This window comes from Sminthopsis crassicaudata, chromosome 1 (genome assembly GCF_048593235.1).
Source record: "Sminthopsis crassicaudata isolate SCR6 chromosome 1, ASM4859323v1, whole genome shotgun sequence".
Classification (NCBI taxonomy): Eukaryota; Metazoa; Chordata; class Mammalia; order Dasyuromorphia; family Dasyuridae; genus Sminthopsis; species Sminthopsis crassicaudata.
In genome coordinates, this window is record NC_133617.1 from 750,703,145 (window position 1) to 750,715,734 (window position 12,590).

Here is a 12,590-nt window from a genome sequence, read left to right on the forward strand (position 1 = left end):
GAGAGCCACTGCTTAGGAGGCTTTGAGAACTTGGTGAGTTCCCAAGGAGTCAATTCCTGGAATCAAGGGGTGAAAAAAGTTTGAGTTTATGCTTTTCGGAAGGGGGGAGGGCGGCTGCGTGGATGTGGGGAGCTGCTCCCACTTGAGGGCTGATGAGTTTGGCAACAGCCGCTCTCTTTAAGCAGGAGTGTAACGTGGGAACATCCCGCAGCCTCACACGGATTTTGTCCCTCTAGTGGTCATTGGAAGCGTGACGCGGGGTCCCCTGCACCCCCTGCCTTCCTTCCTTCCAAGACCTTGTACAGGCCTGTTCTAGGGGGCTGTGGGTACACATCTTGGCATTTATTCTCACAATTCTGCCCTTTCTCCTTGAACCTTTTCATTTGTTACCAGTGTAGAGAGTGAGCATTTTCTGCTTAGTCCCATCATGGGAGGAAACACACATAACTTACTCTTGCCAAGTTTTTTTTATTGATGTCATTTGATTTCCTGATATCACTTCTATTGAATCTTCCCTAATATTTTAAAAAATATCTTATTTACAAGGGATAGATATTGGAACTGTTATTTATTTTCATTATTTATTTATTTATTTATTTATTCATTCATTCATTCATTCATTCATTCATTTATTCATTTGGAACTATTATTTTAAAGAAAAAACCGATACAGAGAAAGACCAAACCTGTGGTGTATCACAATTCACACCCATAGTCCTCCCCTTCTCTACTGAGAGGATCAGTCTCCCACCTCATCTCGGTATCTGGTCTTCCCTACCTTCAAATCCATCTAATCGCAGTCCTCCCTTCCCGCTGGTGCCTTCCATCTGGGATTGTCTCCAATTTACTCTGTGGGTAGCTTGTTTCTACCTAATTGTTCTCAGGTGGTCTCCCCACCGGAAGTGAGATCCTCGAGAACAGAAGCTGCTTTTCCCTTTCTTTGTGTCTCCTGGCACATAGTAGGTATTTAGTAAATGTTTGTGATGGACTGATTGATAGTCACAATTAAGGAGAGTTGGGCTGCGTTGGGTGTTCTTTCATTGACATTATTGGGCTTGTGTATATTGTTCTCAAGGTTCTGGTTGCTTTGTATAAATCTGTATATGTCTTCCCTGAGTCATAGAAATGGAGAGTTGGAGAAGACCCTGGCAGCCAGATGGTCTACCTCAAGGCTAAAGAAATCCCCTCTGGGATATACGTGACAAAGTGGTGGTTCAGCCTTGTCTTGGACACTTCCAAGAAGGGGGAAGCCAGCCCATTCCTCTTTGGCTGGTTCTTGCTTCCCTGATCCTTCCCTTCTGGCTTCTCTCTGTTCTAAGAAACATTCGTTGAGTAATCTAATGGGCCAACATCAACAAGCATTTATTAGGTACTTACCATAGTCCAGATACAAGGACAAAAGGGCCAGTTCCTGCCCTCCAGGAGCTTCCATTCCAGTAGGAGCAATGGTAGGTGTCTTGAAAATGAACTTTTTTTTTTTTAATAATAGTTTTTATTTACCAGATAGATGCATGGGTAATTTTACAACATTGACAATTGCCAAACCTTTTCTTCTAATTTTTCCCTTCCTTCCCCCACCCCCAGAGGGCAGGTTGACCAATACATGTTAAATATGTTAAAGTATAAATTAACTACAATATATGTCTACATGTCCAAACAGTTGTTTTGCTGCACAAAAGGAATCGGACTTGAAACAGTGTACAATTAGCCTGTGAAGGAAATCAAAAATGCAGGTGGACAAAAATAGAGGGACTGGGAATTCTATGTAGTGGTTCATAGTCGTCTCCCAGAGTCCTTTTGCTGGGTGTAGCTGGTTCAGTTCATTACTGCTCTATCGGAACTGATTTGGCTCATCTCATTATTGAAGAGAGGGCCACGTCCATCAGGATTCATCATCATATAGTATTGTTGTTGAAGTATACAAGGATCTCCTGGTTCTGCTCATTTCATTCAGCATCAGTTCATATAAGTCTTTGAAAATGAATTTTTAAGGGAATACAAAGTCATTTCCAAGGGGAGGCCCTTAATGGGGCAGGCAGTCAAGCCAGGCTTTTTGGAACAAATGACCCTTGAATTGAGTTTGGAAGGAAGTGGGGCAGAATGGCTAGATGGGAATTAAGATCTGAATACGGAGCTGCTGTCTCAGTATGCTCATCACTTCTGGGGATGCCCTGCTTGCCTACCACAGACCTGGGGAGGGTCCTGAGATAGGAGAGGGGGAGTTGATAAATTCTGAGGCAACTCAGTGATGCAGTAGCTAGAGTGAGGAGTTTGGATGTTAGGTCCTACCTCAGACCCTAGTTGTGGGATCTTAGCTAAGTCACTTAACTTCTCAGTCTGTTTTCTTATCTGTCAAAATGGGGATAATAATAGCATCCACCTTGCAGGGTGGTGAGGATCCACTGAGCTAACATAATAAAGTGCTTTGCCAACTTTAAAGTGTTATATAAATGTGAGTTATTATTATTAGTCATTTTTTATTAAGCACCCTTTAGAGGCACCCTCTGGGGTGATGATAGGGAATAAAAATATAGTATGGTAGTGATTGGGGAAATCCAAATTAAATCACTCTGAGGTTCTACAGTTGACAAAAAAAGAAAATATAAATATTGGAAGGGCTTTCGGAAAAAAGAAGGAGAATAAGGTTAAGGAATTAGCATTTATGTAGAACCTATATTTGCCTGGCGCCGCACTGTTGTTGGAATTATAAAGTGGTCCAGCAAAGCAATTTGGAACTGTGGCCCCAAAGTTCCCCAGTTGTACGAATCCTTTGACCCATCCGGTGTGCTTTTAGGCCTATTCTCCAAAGAGATCAATGGAAGAGGAATAGGATCCATATGTAAAATAATATTTATAGTTTTTTTTAGTGGCAGCAAAGAACTGGAAACTGAGGTGGCGTCCATCAGTTAAAGTATAACTGGACAAATTATAGCAGGTGAATGTTTTTGTTGTTGTTCAGTCATTATTTCTGACTCCTTCATGACCCTGTTTGAGATTTTCTTGGCAAAGACACTGAATTGGCTTGACATTTCCTTCTTCAGTTGAGTTTTACAAATGGGGAAACTGAGACAAACAGTTGACTTGCCCAGGCTCATGCAGCTAGTATGGGATGCAAACTGGAATTGTGCTGTAAGAAATGATGAAAGGGATGGTTTCAGAGAAACCTCAGAAGACTGCTGTGAACTGATGTACATTGAGGCAAACATAGCCAGGCAGACAATTTGTACGACAACCACATCATTGAAAGACAAACAACTCTGAGAGACCAGAACTCTGATCCGTGCACTGACAACACAATGACCCCCATGATTCCAGAGGGAATAGAACGGGACTCCGCTCTCCTGTCACACAGACTGATTGAGACATCTGATTTTGGGACACGACCAATTCGGGAGTTTGTTTTGCTTGACTATAAATAACTTTCTCACAGTTTTCTTCTTTTCTTTTTCTTTTTTAAAATGGGGTGGGGAGCTAGTAGAACAGAGAGAAATAAAGAAACAAAATAGACGGCGTCCATCATGGGCAGTTACTGATTTTCATGAGGGGAACGCCTCACGGGCTGTAGAGGAAAGAAGGCTGGCTTTGGGCCGGAAGACCTGGGGTCACGTATTAGTTCAATTGAAAGTGTTTTTCAACATAAGCAATGCAAAATGTTTCTGAAAGAATCCTGGAATATACTTAAGACGTTAGAAGGGACTTTCAAATTCCCTTCCCACTCTGAATCTTCAGTTTCCAAGTTCTGTGATGAAGAATATGTTCATCTTTACTCTGTCCTTCTCTCCCTTCTGCAGGATGGAGAGCCGGTTCGTCTGGGGGTTGCCATGACAGATCTTGCCACTGGCTTATATTCGTACGGCGCCATCATGGCGGGGAGAGGTCTCTACATTGACTGCAACCTGCTGTCATCTCAGGTAAGAGCCGAACAACAGTGTTCCATTTCGCAGAATGGCCTAATGTGAATGGCCGGATTCCCTTTCCCCATACCAAGCCATTTCATCTTTCCAGACACTAAGGATGTATGTTTTCTTTTGTTGTAATGGACTTTTTTGTTGTATTGGCTATTGATTGAAGTACTTAGTCCATTGCCTAGGACTTGAAGGAAGTATTCCCAATAGTGAGATCACCTAGTCACTGAGATATGGAAACAATACCATTGGTGGATTTTCACTGTCAAGGTGTTTGTTGTGATATATTGTGACCCGAATTAACCAGGTTGAATTTCTCTGCTTGCTGAGATGGGGTACAGTTGTTACATTTTTGAGACTCGGTCACTTTCTTGCACTCTTGGTCATCTGGGACTTAAAAGAGTTAGCTCACCATTAGCTGGACACCAGCAGCAAAATGGCTCTATGGATAGACCTCTGGGTCTGGAGCCAGGGAGAGTGTTCAAATCCAGCCCCAGATATTTACCTGGGCATATGATCCTGGGCAGTCTGCCTCAGTTTCCTCAGCTTAAAATGGAGATGAGATAGCACTTAGCTCCCAGGGTTTTTGTGAAGATCAGAGGAGATATTAGAAAGACCTGACACAGAGAGCAGGTGCTTAATTAGTGTTTGTTCTTCCTTTTTTCCTTCACTGCCACTACAAGGACAATGGGGCACTATGAAAGGGCCCTGGCATTCATTTCCGGAAAGGCTTGATTTGAGCCCTGACCTCTGGGACTGCTTGGTTGTTAGCTCTTGGGGTTATTTCATGTGGTTTTCACTGGGAGCTTCAGGTCCACCCTCCCAAGGGAGAGCAAAGTAAAATTTAATTTGTGAGAGGAGACATTTCACTGTGGGAAAATTGCTTTATGGGCTCTGGGGGCTCCGGCTTGGAATGTCCTACTTGAATGCCAAACATGGGCAAATCGTAAACCTAGAAACATAGTTCTGATGTCTTTCTTTCAATGATTGGGAAAAATTGTGAAGGCCATGTTGCTACAAAAAAAAAAAAAGAAAGAAAGAAAGAGAAAATAAGGAAGAAAGAAAGAGAGGAAGGAAGGAAGAAAGAAAAGGAAGAAAGGAAGGAAGGAAGGAAAGAAGACAGAAAGGCAGGAAGGGAGGAAGGAAGAAAGAAGAGAAGAAATGAAAAAACAAAGAAAGGAAGGAAGAAAGAAAGGATGAAAGGAAGGAAGGAAGAAACAAAGGAAGGAAGGAAGAAAGAAAGGAAAGAAGGAAGAAAAGGATGAAAGGAAGAAAAGAAGAAAGACAGAAAGAAAGAAAAAGATGAAAGCATAGCAAGGAAGTCAGGAAGAAAAGAAAAGAAAGAAATAGGTAAGTTAAAGAAGAAATCTTAGAGGTTTGTAATAGTTAAGGGCAGGCTCTGGAGTCAGAGGAGGAGAGTTCCATTCTGACTCTGCCATTTGCTCCTTCTGTTAATCTGAGGCAAGTCATGTAAATTCTCTAGACCTTATCTAATTCCTTATCAGTAAAAGGATATATTGAGGTCCCTTGCTGGTTTAGAGCCATAATTTTTTTTTTTTTTGCTTTAAACTTAAACAGAAAAGCCATTACAAAAAGGTTCCCAAATTCCTTTTCCTTTCAAGGCAGTGAAGAATTCTAGTTGACTGGAGTTGCAGAGGGGCCTCCCTGAGCTGAAGCCCCCAGTGCCGAAATGATCTGGCAGAGGGAATGCAGGGAGTAGGAGGTGGTACAAAATTGACCTTGGTGTCATAAAGACGAATTCAAATCCTACCTCTGTGATGTGCTCTAGGACTCGGGGCCTTAGGCAGCTTTCCAAGATTCTAAATTATAAAGGAATTGAAGGCCTGATATTTGCATCTCAAAAATAAGCATGAATATATATATATATATATAAAACTTTATCTATATCTATACCTACATATATATATGTGTGTGTGTGTGTGTGTATATATATGTATATACATTTTTTTTTCCTGAGTTACGAGTCTCAAAAGCTCATGGGGATGTAGTTTTTGAGCTGGAAGTGAACATAGAGTTAGTGACCTCTAATCCAGCAGCTCATTTTACAGAAAAGGTAACTTGAGGCACAACCAGATCTATGGGCTACCCAGAGTCACCTAAGCAGTAAAGGGGTAAAGATGGAGTTTGAACCCTAGACTCTCTGATTTGAATTTTAGGTGTGATGTCCAGAACCTGTGTGAACTTCAACGAATCACAGTCTCTTGGGGTTGGCTTCCTGCCCAGTAGAGTCATGGATATTTATCCCATTGACCTTCTAAGTTTTAAGGGCTGCAGTCTTCATCACAGCAGGGACTGTCTGGAGTTCCTAGGCTTTCTGAAATAGTTTAGTATCTTATATTCATTTAAGAAGAGTTTGCATTTTCTTTTCTCAATGCAAAAATATGAGTGACATATTTTACATATGCTTTAAAAAATATTGTTCTTCAGTTGTGTCCAACTGTTTAGAGCCCTTTGGAGTTTTCTGGATGGAGATGCTGGAGTCGGTGCCATTTCCTCCTCCAGCTCCTTTTACAGATGAGGAAGCTGAGGCAAATGGAGTTAAGTGATTTACCCAGAGTCACACAGCTACTTTGAAGTGAGATTTGACTTCCTGACTTCAGCCCCCATGATCTATCCATTGCACCACCTGGTTGCCCCTTAAAAAAGAAAAAAAAAACAACCCAAGGCATTCCATTAGTCTTTCACCTACCTTTCAATTGAATTCTTTTTTATTTTTTGGTGGCAGGAGAGGGTCATATTACTGTATAAAACAATAACTTCCTATGTGACCTGTACCCAGATTAAAAGCCGAGACTCCCAAGATAAATAAGTCAAAAAGGATTTATTACAATCTGTTGAGAAAGGGCAACTCCCAACAAACAAAGTGTCAGTTGAGGAATGCAAAGAACAAGCAAGCTGCAAACACAGGATTATAGACCCTAGCAGAGGCTCTCCTTCCCCTTTTCTCCCATTAACTAGTGAATTTAATTCACTCAGAGACTAAATATCAGCCCCAGAACACTTTACCTTTTAGGTACTTAAATACTAATGAAAAGGTGAGGGTGGTGGGGAGACAGGAGGGAAATGTCTGCTTATCTAAGATAATCGAACCCCTACAGCTTTTAGCTATGGTTCAACTTGTTATTGTTGTTCTCACGGGGGGGGGGGTGTCTTCCCCCAGTTTATCCCATCCACGCCCTATTTCTGGAGCATAGCCTCATTGGGATGGTCTTTGGCCAATGGGGGCTCTTCCTTTTCAGCTCTCTATCCAGCTGCCTTATAGCCCTAATATCTTAGGATTTAAGATCTGAATAAGTTAGTGAATAAATTAGTGGATTTAGTGAAGTTAGTGAATGATTGACATTCTGTAGTTCACATGGGCCTTTGGTTGACGTTAGGTTAGTACCATTACCAGCACTGAGCTGTCAATAAAGGAACATTTCCATGGCAGCTGCTGCCCAGCGAAGCCCCTTGGGAAAATTGTGCCCCTTACAGGCTGTGAAGTAGACTGAGGCTCACTCTCACTTTAAGTACTTCTGTATCAAAGGAGTAAGACAAAATTGAATTAATCACTGTCCTCAGGAAACTTACAGTCCAAATAACAGCAGAGAAAAGAAAAAATAAAGTAGATTTTTTTTTTTTTGGCAGGAGCCATCATAAGTGGGGGATCAGGAGAGAGCTTGTATGGGAGTACATCGGTCATGTGAACTGAAATTTGAAGCAAATTTAGGATTCGGGGCCTGAGGTGAGGAGGGAGTTCAAGCTCGGTGAGGAGCACAGCTGATGCAAAGCCCTGGAGGTGGGAGATGACTTATATAGGGACAGTAACAAATAGGGCAGTATGATGGAAATGCCGAATGTGTGAGGGAGAGTAATAATGAATCATTAACTCCAGATGGACACAGAGGTGAAAAATTATTGATACCAAAAGAATGAGTTTGATTTTAAAGTTTGATTTAATTGAGCAATTGGAAGCTTCCAGATTTTCTGAGCTCTGCCTTAGGAATAGTGGTTGGATCAGAGAGGGGAGAAGCTGGAGGGAGACCAAATAGGTTATTGCAGCGCTTGAGGCAAAGGGACAGTTTCCTAAGTACCAATAGATGGGGTGAGACACCGTGAGCTCATTGCCCGGCCTCCACCCCCATCGCACTTAACCTCAGCAGTTTTCCAGGATGTCCCATCTCAGCCAGCCTCCCACGGCAGCCTTGATGTGGCCTGTCCCACGCTGGTTAACGCTTAATGGCGCCTTCCTGGCTGGGCTTCTGGGGGCAGGACCCCATTCCACCCTCGTCCTTTCATTTCCTCGAGACCTTATCAATCGTTTCCTCTCTGGGATCGTCTCCAATCAGATTCCACCTTCGTGGCACTTGGTCTTCTCCAGTCCTATGTGGGGGATTTGTTCTTCATCTTTTCTTCACCTTCCTCTATGTTATTATCTGCTTCTTTTGTATTTTTTTCCCCCTAAAATCAAGGGGCCTTTCCTCCAGCCGCTGAATGTTACTTATCTTGTAACTGCAATTTTCATTTGAAATTAGTGAGAAAAAATACATGTGGAAAATGGAGGATGGTTCAAAATGGATCACTAGAGAAGGGGCGAGTCTAGGGCTTGCTTTATAAACAGCCTCAAGAGGCACAAAATAGTGCCTTTGCTCGTAGATTTAGACCTTCTGGTCACAAGGCTGGCCCGCACCCAAGCAGGGATGCTCTCCGTAGCTTCCCTGACATGTGGGAATCTGCTTTCCTCTGGAAGACCTCCAGGGCTGCCGATCGGGGCCGCCCCTTCCCCTTGGGGAACCTGTGATCAGCCGCCCTGGCTCTGCTGTGTGGGACGGTGCAAGTGGCTCCGCACTGAATGCTTCCATGTAAGAACCTAACCGCGCCCAGAGAGGGACCAAGCCTGAGTCTTCTCCCCAGGCTAAACAGCCTCAGGTCCTTCAGGACCATTTCCCCCTTTTCTTCAAAGTACTCACAAATCGTTCCGTCAGCAGGGCACGTCAGGAGGAATGGAACATAATAAAGTCACGCTCCCTGGCCTGTCATTGGAAACAGCCATCTTTTTTGTTTTTGAAAATTTGAATGATGTAGAGAAACAAACAAACAAAAAAAAACCAAACCCCCCCAAAACCCCTAATGCACTGCTGGTAGAACTGAGAATGGATCTGACCAATCTTTAGAGCAATCTGGAATTACATCCAAAGAATCATAACCCCCTGCCTAGGTCGGTGTCCTAAGGAAGTCAGGGAAAAAGGAGATTCTACGATATGGAGAGCAGCTCTTTGTGGGAGCAAAGAACTGGAGGCTGGGCGGATGCCCATCAGCTGGGCAATGGCTGGATCAGTGACGTCCGGGATTGTTATGGAATGTTATTGTGTAGAAATGAGCAGGGTGATTTTAGAGAAGACCCGGAAACATGAAATAAAGAGGAGAAACCAAGTGAACGTTGTGGATAGAAACAGGAGTATCGTTCAAATGATAACGTCAATAACTCAGTTATCTGAGTGTCGTGAATGCTCAGGTACAAAGGGAGGCGCTCTCCGGCTCTGGACTCCGGTTCATGCTTATGGTCCGGCTTTCCACGTTTCTGTAAATCTGTGCCAAGGGGGGCCTCCTCTAGTGAGGGAAGGAGGGGGGCAGTTTAGAACCCAAAATGAACCAGGAAAATTAAGTTAGAAAAAAGAAGACTTGAGGTCCTTGTTGGTCACCAAGCTTGTAGGCCCTCCTTTGTTCTCCAGGATTATTCCAAGATCCCTGTGACTGGGATATCACATCTGGGAATTATTTATTGACAGCTATCTTACCGTCTTTGCATAGGAAATGAGTGGACATAAAGAGGGGAACGTTCTAGATGGTGTCCAATTTCATAAAAAATCAGTGGTTAGATCATTTTCTCCCTGGGCCTGTTTTTTTTTTTTTTTTTTTAATAAGATAAGAGGGATTTATTAAGCACCTACTATGCGCCAGATATTGTGATGAGCACTGGAGATAAAAACAAAAACAGAAACAAGAACGGGTAAAGCCGGACCCTTTACAGTCAGATCAGGGACACATGCGATAACGCGCCAGGGCCAGCCGCACCTGGGAGAATCTGGGAGAATCGGGCATCGATAGAGGGACAGCCCGGCCCGAGGGGGCAGGGAATGGAGAAGGGGGCCTTAGCGGGACCCGAGGCAGCCGGAGGCCCGGCCCTGGGACTTCGGGCTCCGGAGGAGGAAGGGGGTGGGAAGCGCTTTAAAAGCCAAGCCGAGGAGCTGACGGTGGTCTTGGGCACGGATGCTGAAATCCCTGGCGGTCTGGGATGAGCCGGATGGAGAACGGGCCGAGGCTGTAGTGGGGTCTCTTCGGCGCCAGAAATGTCCGGAGAACAAAAGGCTAACGGCCGACAGCCGGGGTTTCCACGGCCAGGACCGCGGCCTTTCCCAGGGCGGAGGGAGCCTTTTTCCCTTCAGCCTTCGGGAGCTCAGCAGTCTTTTATGCACGTGCTCTAGAGTGCTTCTAGACTGTTCTGGCGCCCCGCCCCCCCTTGGTGCACGCTTGGCGTTCATTGGCCCTCCTCACGGTGACGTCTCCTGTCACCTCCCCGGCTCCCTCACTGCCTCCTGGGATCCCTCCTCCCATGGCCCGGTCCCCGTGTTAGTGCTCCGAGGGAGGACGTCTGATGACGTGTCTGTGCATGTTAGCGCGGTCTATACTTTGCATTGACTTGACCGCTCACGCGACGTTTGTCCTGAGTAGAACGCCGTCTCCTCGAGGGCGGCCGCTGGCTCCTTCCGGGGGCTTCCCTTCCTACCAGTGCCTGGCGTGCAGTAAGCGCTTAATAAGTGCTTATTCAATGAGCGAGGAACTCTAAGCTATGTAAACATGGGGCATCTTAAGTGGGGGAGGGGAAGATGCCCGACGCGGTTTCCCAGCGTTTCTCTAAGGAAGGAAACTCCATGCTCGCGGCCGCGCCTCCCGGGTGAACGCTTGTTCGCCTTAGCACCTTATCGTGAGGAGGAGAACCACAGGAAGGGGCGACGGCGGAGGATCGGGAGCTGCGGCCAGAGAGGAGGCCGCGGGCCGGCAGCCTCGGACCACCCGGCTCCGAGGGCGGGGAAGGGGCGCTGCTTCCCCTTCCCCAGAGTTCCGTACGGACACCAAGCCACGGGGCTGGCCTTATTTCTGTAGTTTTACTTATCTGTGCCTGCCTGTGCCCTCACTTTAATGAGGCTCCCTTCCTGCGAGCCAGGGGCAGCGCGTCCGGGATTTATCCCGCGGAGAATCTGGGGGAGCAGCGGGAGGCGGGGACACGTCTAGAGGGACCAGTGCAGACTTCCGGACCGAGCGCCTCCACTCGGAGCCACGTGGAGACTGAGGGCAGGGACCAGCGTCCCTTTTCCAGCCGGGACCCCCCAGGGAGGGAGAGCCCGGAGGTGAGGGCCTCACTGCAGGGGGGGAGGAGGCAGCAGCCAGAGGATTGGGAACTGAGGTCCTCCGGTGGTCCTGGGCCCCCGGGGCCAGGGTGCGTGAGTGAGCCACCGGGCACTGAATGCGGCATCCTAACGGGAAGCCTGTGCACGCAGCGCCCGGCCGCCCTGGGCAGAGCTGGATGGCAGCTACGGATCTACTTTGATGATTTGTGGGCCCCAGTGGGGCCCGGCTGGGGCAGCCCCAAGAGGAGGCTTGGCTCCTCCCCTGCTCCTGCATGGGGCCAAGGGTGCCCACTTCTTGTAGCTTCTAGAGATACAGTTTTAGTCCTTGTCATAAAGGGCTTTTGAGACATCTATCATCTGTCCATCAGTCTATCCGACCGTCCGTCCATCCATCCATCTCTCTCTCTCTGTCTCTGTCTCTGTCTCTGTCTCTCTCTCTGTCTCTGTCTATCTATCTATCTATCTCTATCTCTCTATCTGTGTGTCTCTGTGTCTCTGTCTCTGTCTCTGTCTCTCTCTTCCTCTCTCTTTCTCTCCATCCATCTCTCTCTCTCTCTCTCTCTCTCTCTCTCTCTCTCTCTCTCTCTCTCTCTCTCTCTCTCCCTCTCTCTCTCTCCCTCTCTCCCTCTCTCTGTCTATCTATCTGTCTATCTCTGTCTCTCTATTTCTCTGTCTATCTATCTCTATACATACACACGTATATTTGGTCTTAAGAGGATTTACAGTTGTCAGCTTCAGACCTTTGAATGTCAGCATCTAAACAGTGCCCTGTAGATGATACTGGTAAATAAGGAGGAAGTGGGTTTGGATGTGGTTTCAATTAGGCTGTGGCTCCCCTTCCTCTGTTGTGGCTTGAAAAGAAATCTCTCTTGGAAGTTTTAATATCCTTCCTGTGTTTAATTGCAAACAGGCTCCTGACATCACCACCACAATGGGTCAGTTTCTGGAGAACCGTGTTTGTGTGTGTGTGTGTGTGTGTGTGTGTGTGTGTGTGTGTGTGTGAAGGGGAGGAGAGGAAGAGAAAGGGGGAGAGAAAGAGAGAGATTGAGAGAGACACAGAGAGATAGAGGCAGAGACAAAGAGACAGAGACAGAGAGACAGACACACACCCCTCAGGGCCATTTGTGGGGTATCCCTTTTTCATGTGTGAGAGAAAAGGGACCCCTTTAATTCTTGTGATTTCTGTAATAAATTCTCTGAGATCTGTGGCAGAAATAGCTTTGGAAAAAGCACAGTGATCCCAGGCACATAATTTTTCTCAAGACACACACCTGGAT

The 12,590-nt window shown here is 45.9% G+C and overlaps 1 protein-coding gene across 3 annotated transcripts in view; it reads left to right on the forward strand.

The window, feature by feature from the left end:
- Nucleotides 1–12,590, forward strand: part of SUGCT (succinyl-CoA:glutarate-CoA transferase) — a 579,062-nt gene that overhangs the window by 63,844 nt on the left and 502,628 nt on the right. For all 3 annotated transcript variants that reach the window (XM_074284502.1, XM_074284501.1, XM_074284503.1), the window contains exon 8: nucleotides 3,791–3,910. In XM_074284502.1, coding sequence (XP_074140603.1) covers nucleotides 3,791–3,910 — 120 coding nt within the window. The remainder of the gene's footprint in view (nucleotides 1–3,790; nucleotides 3,911–12,590) is intronic.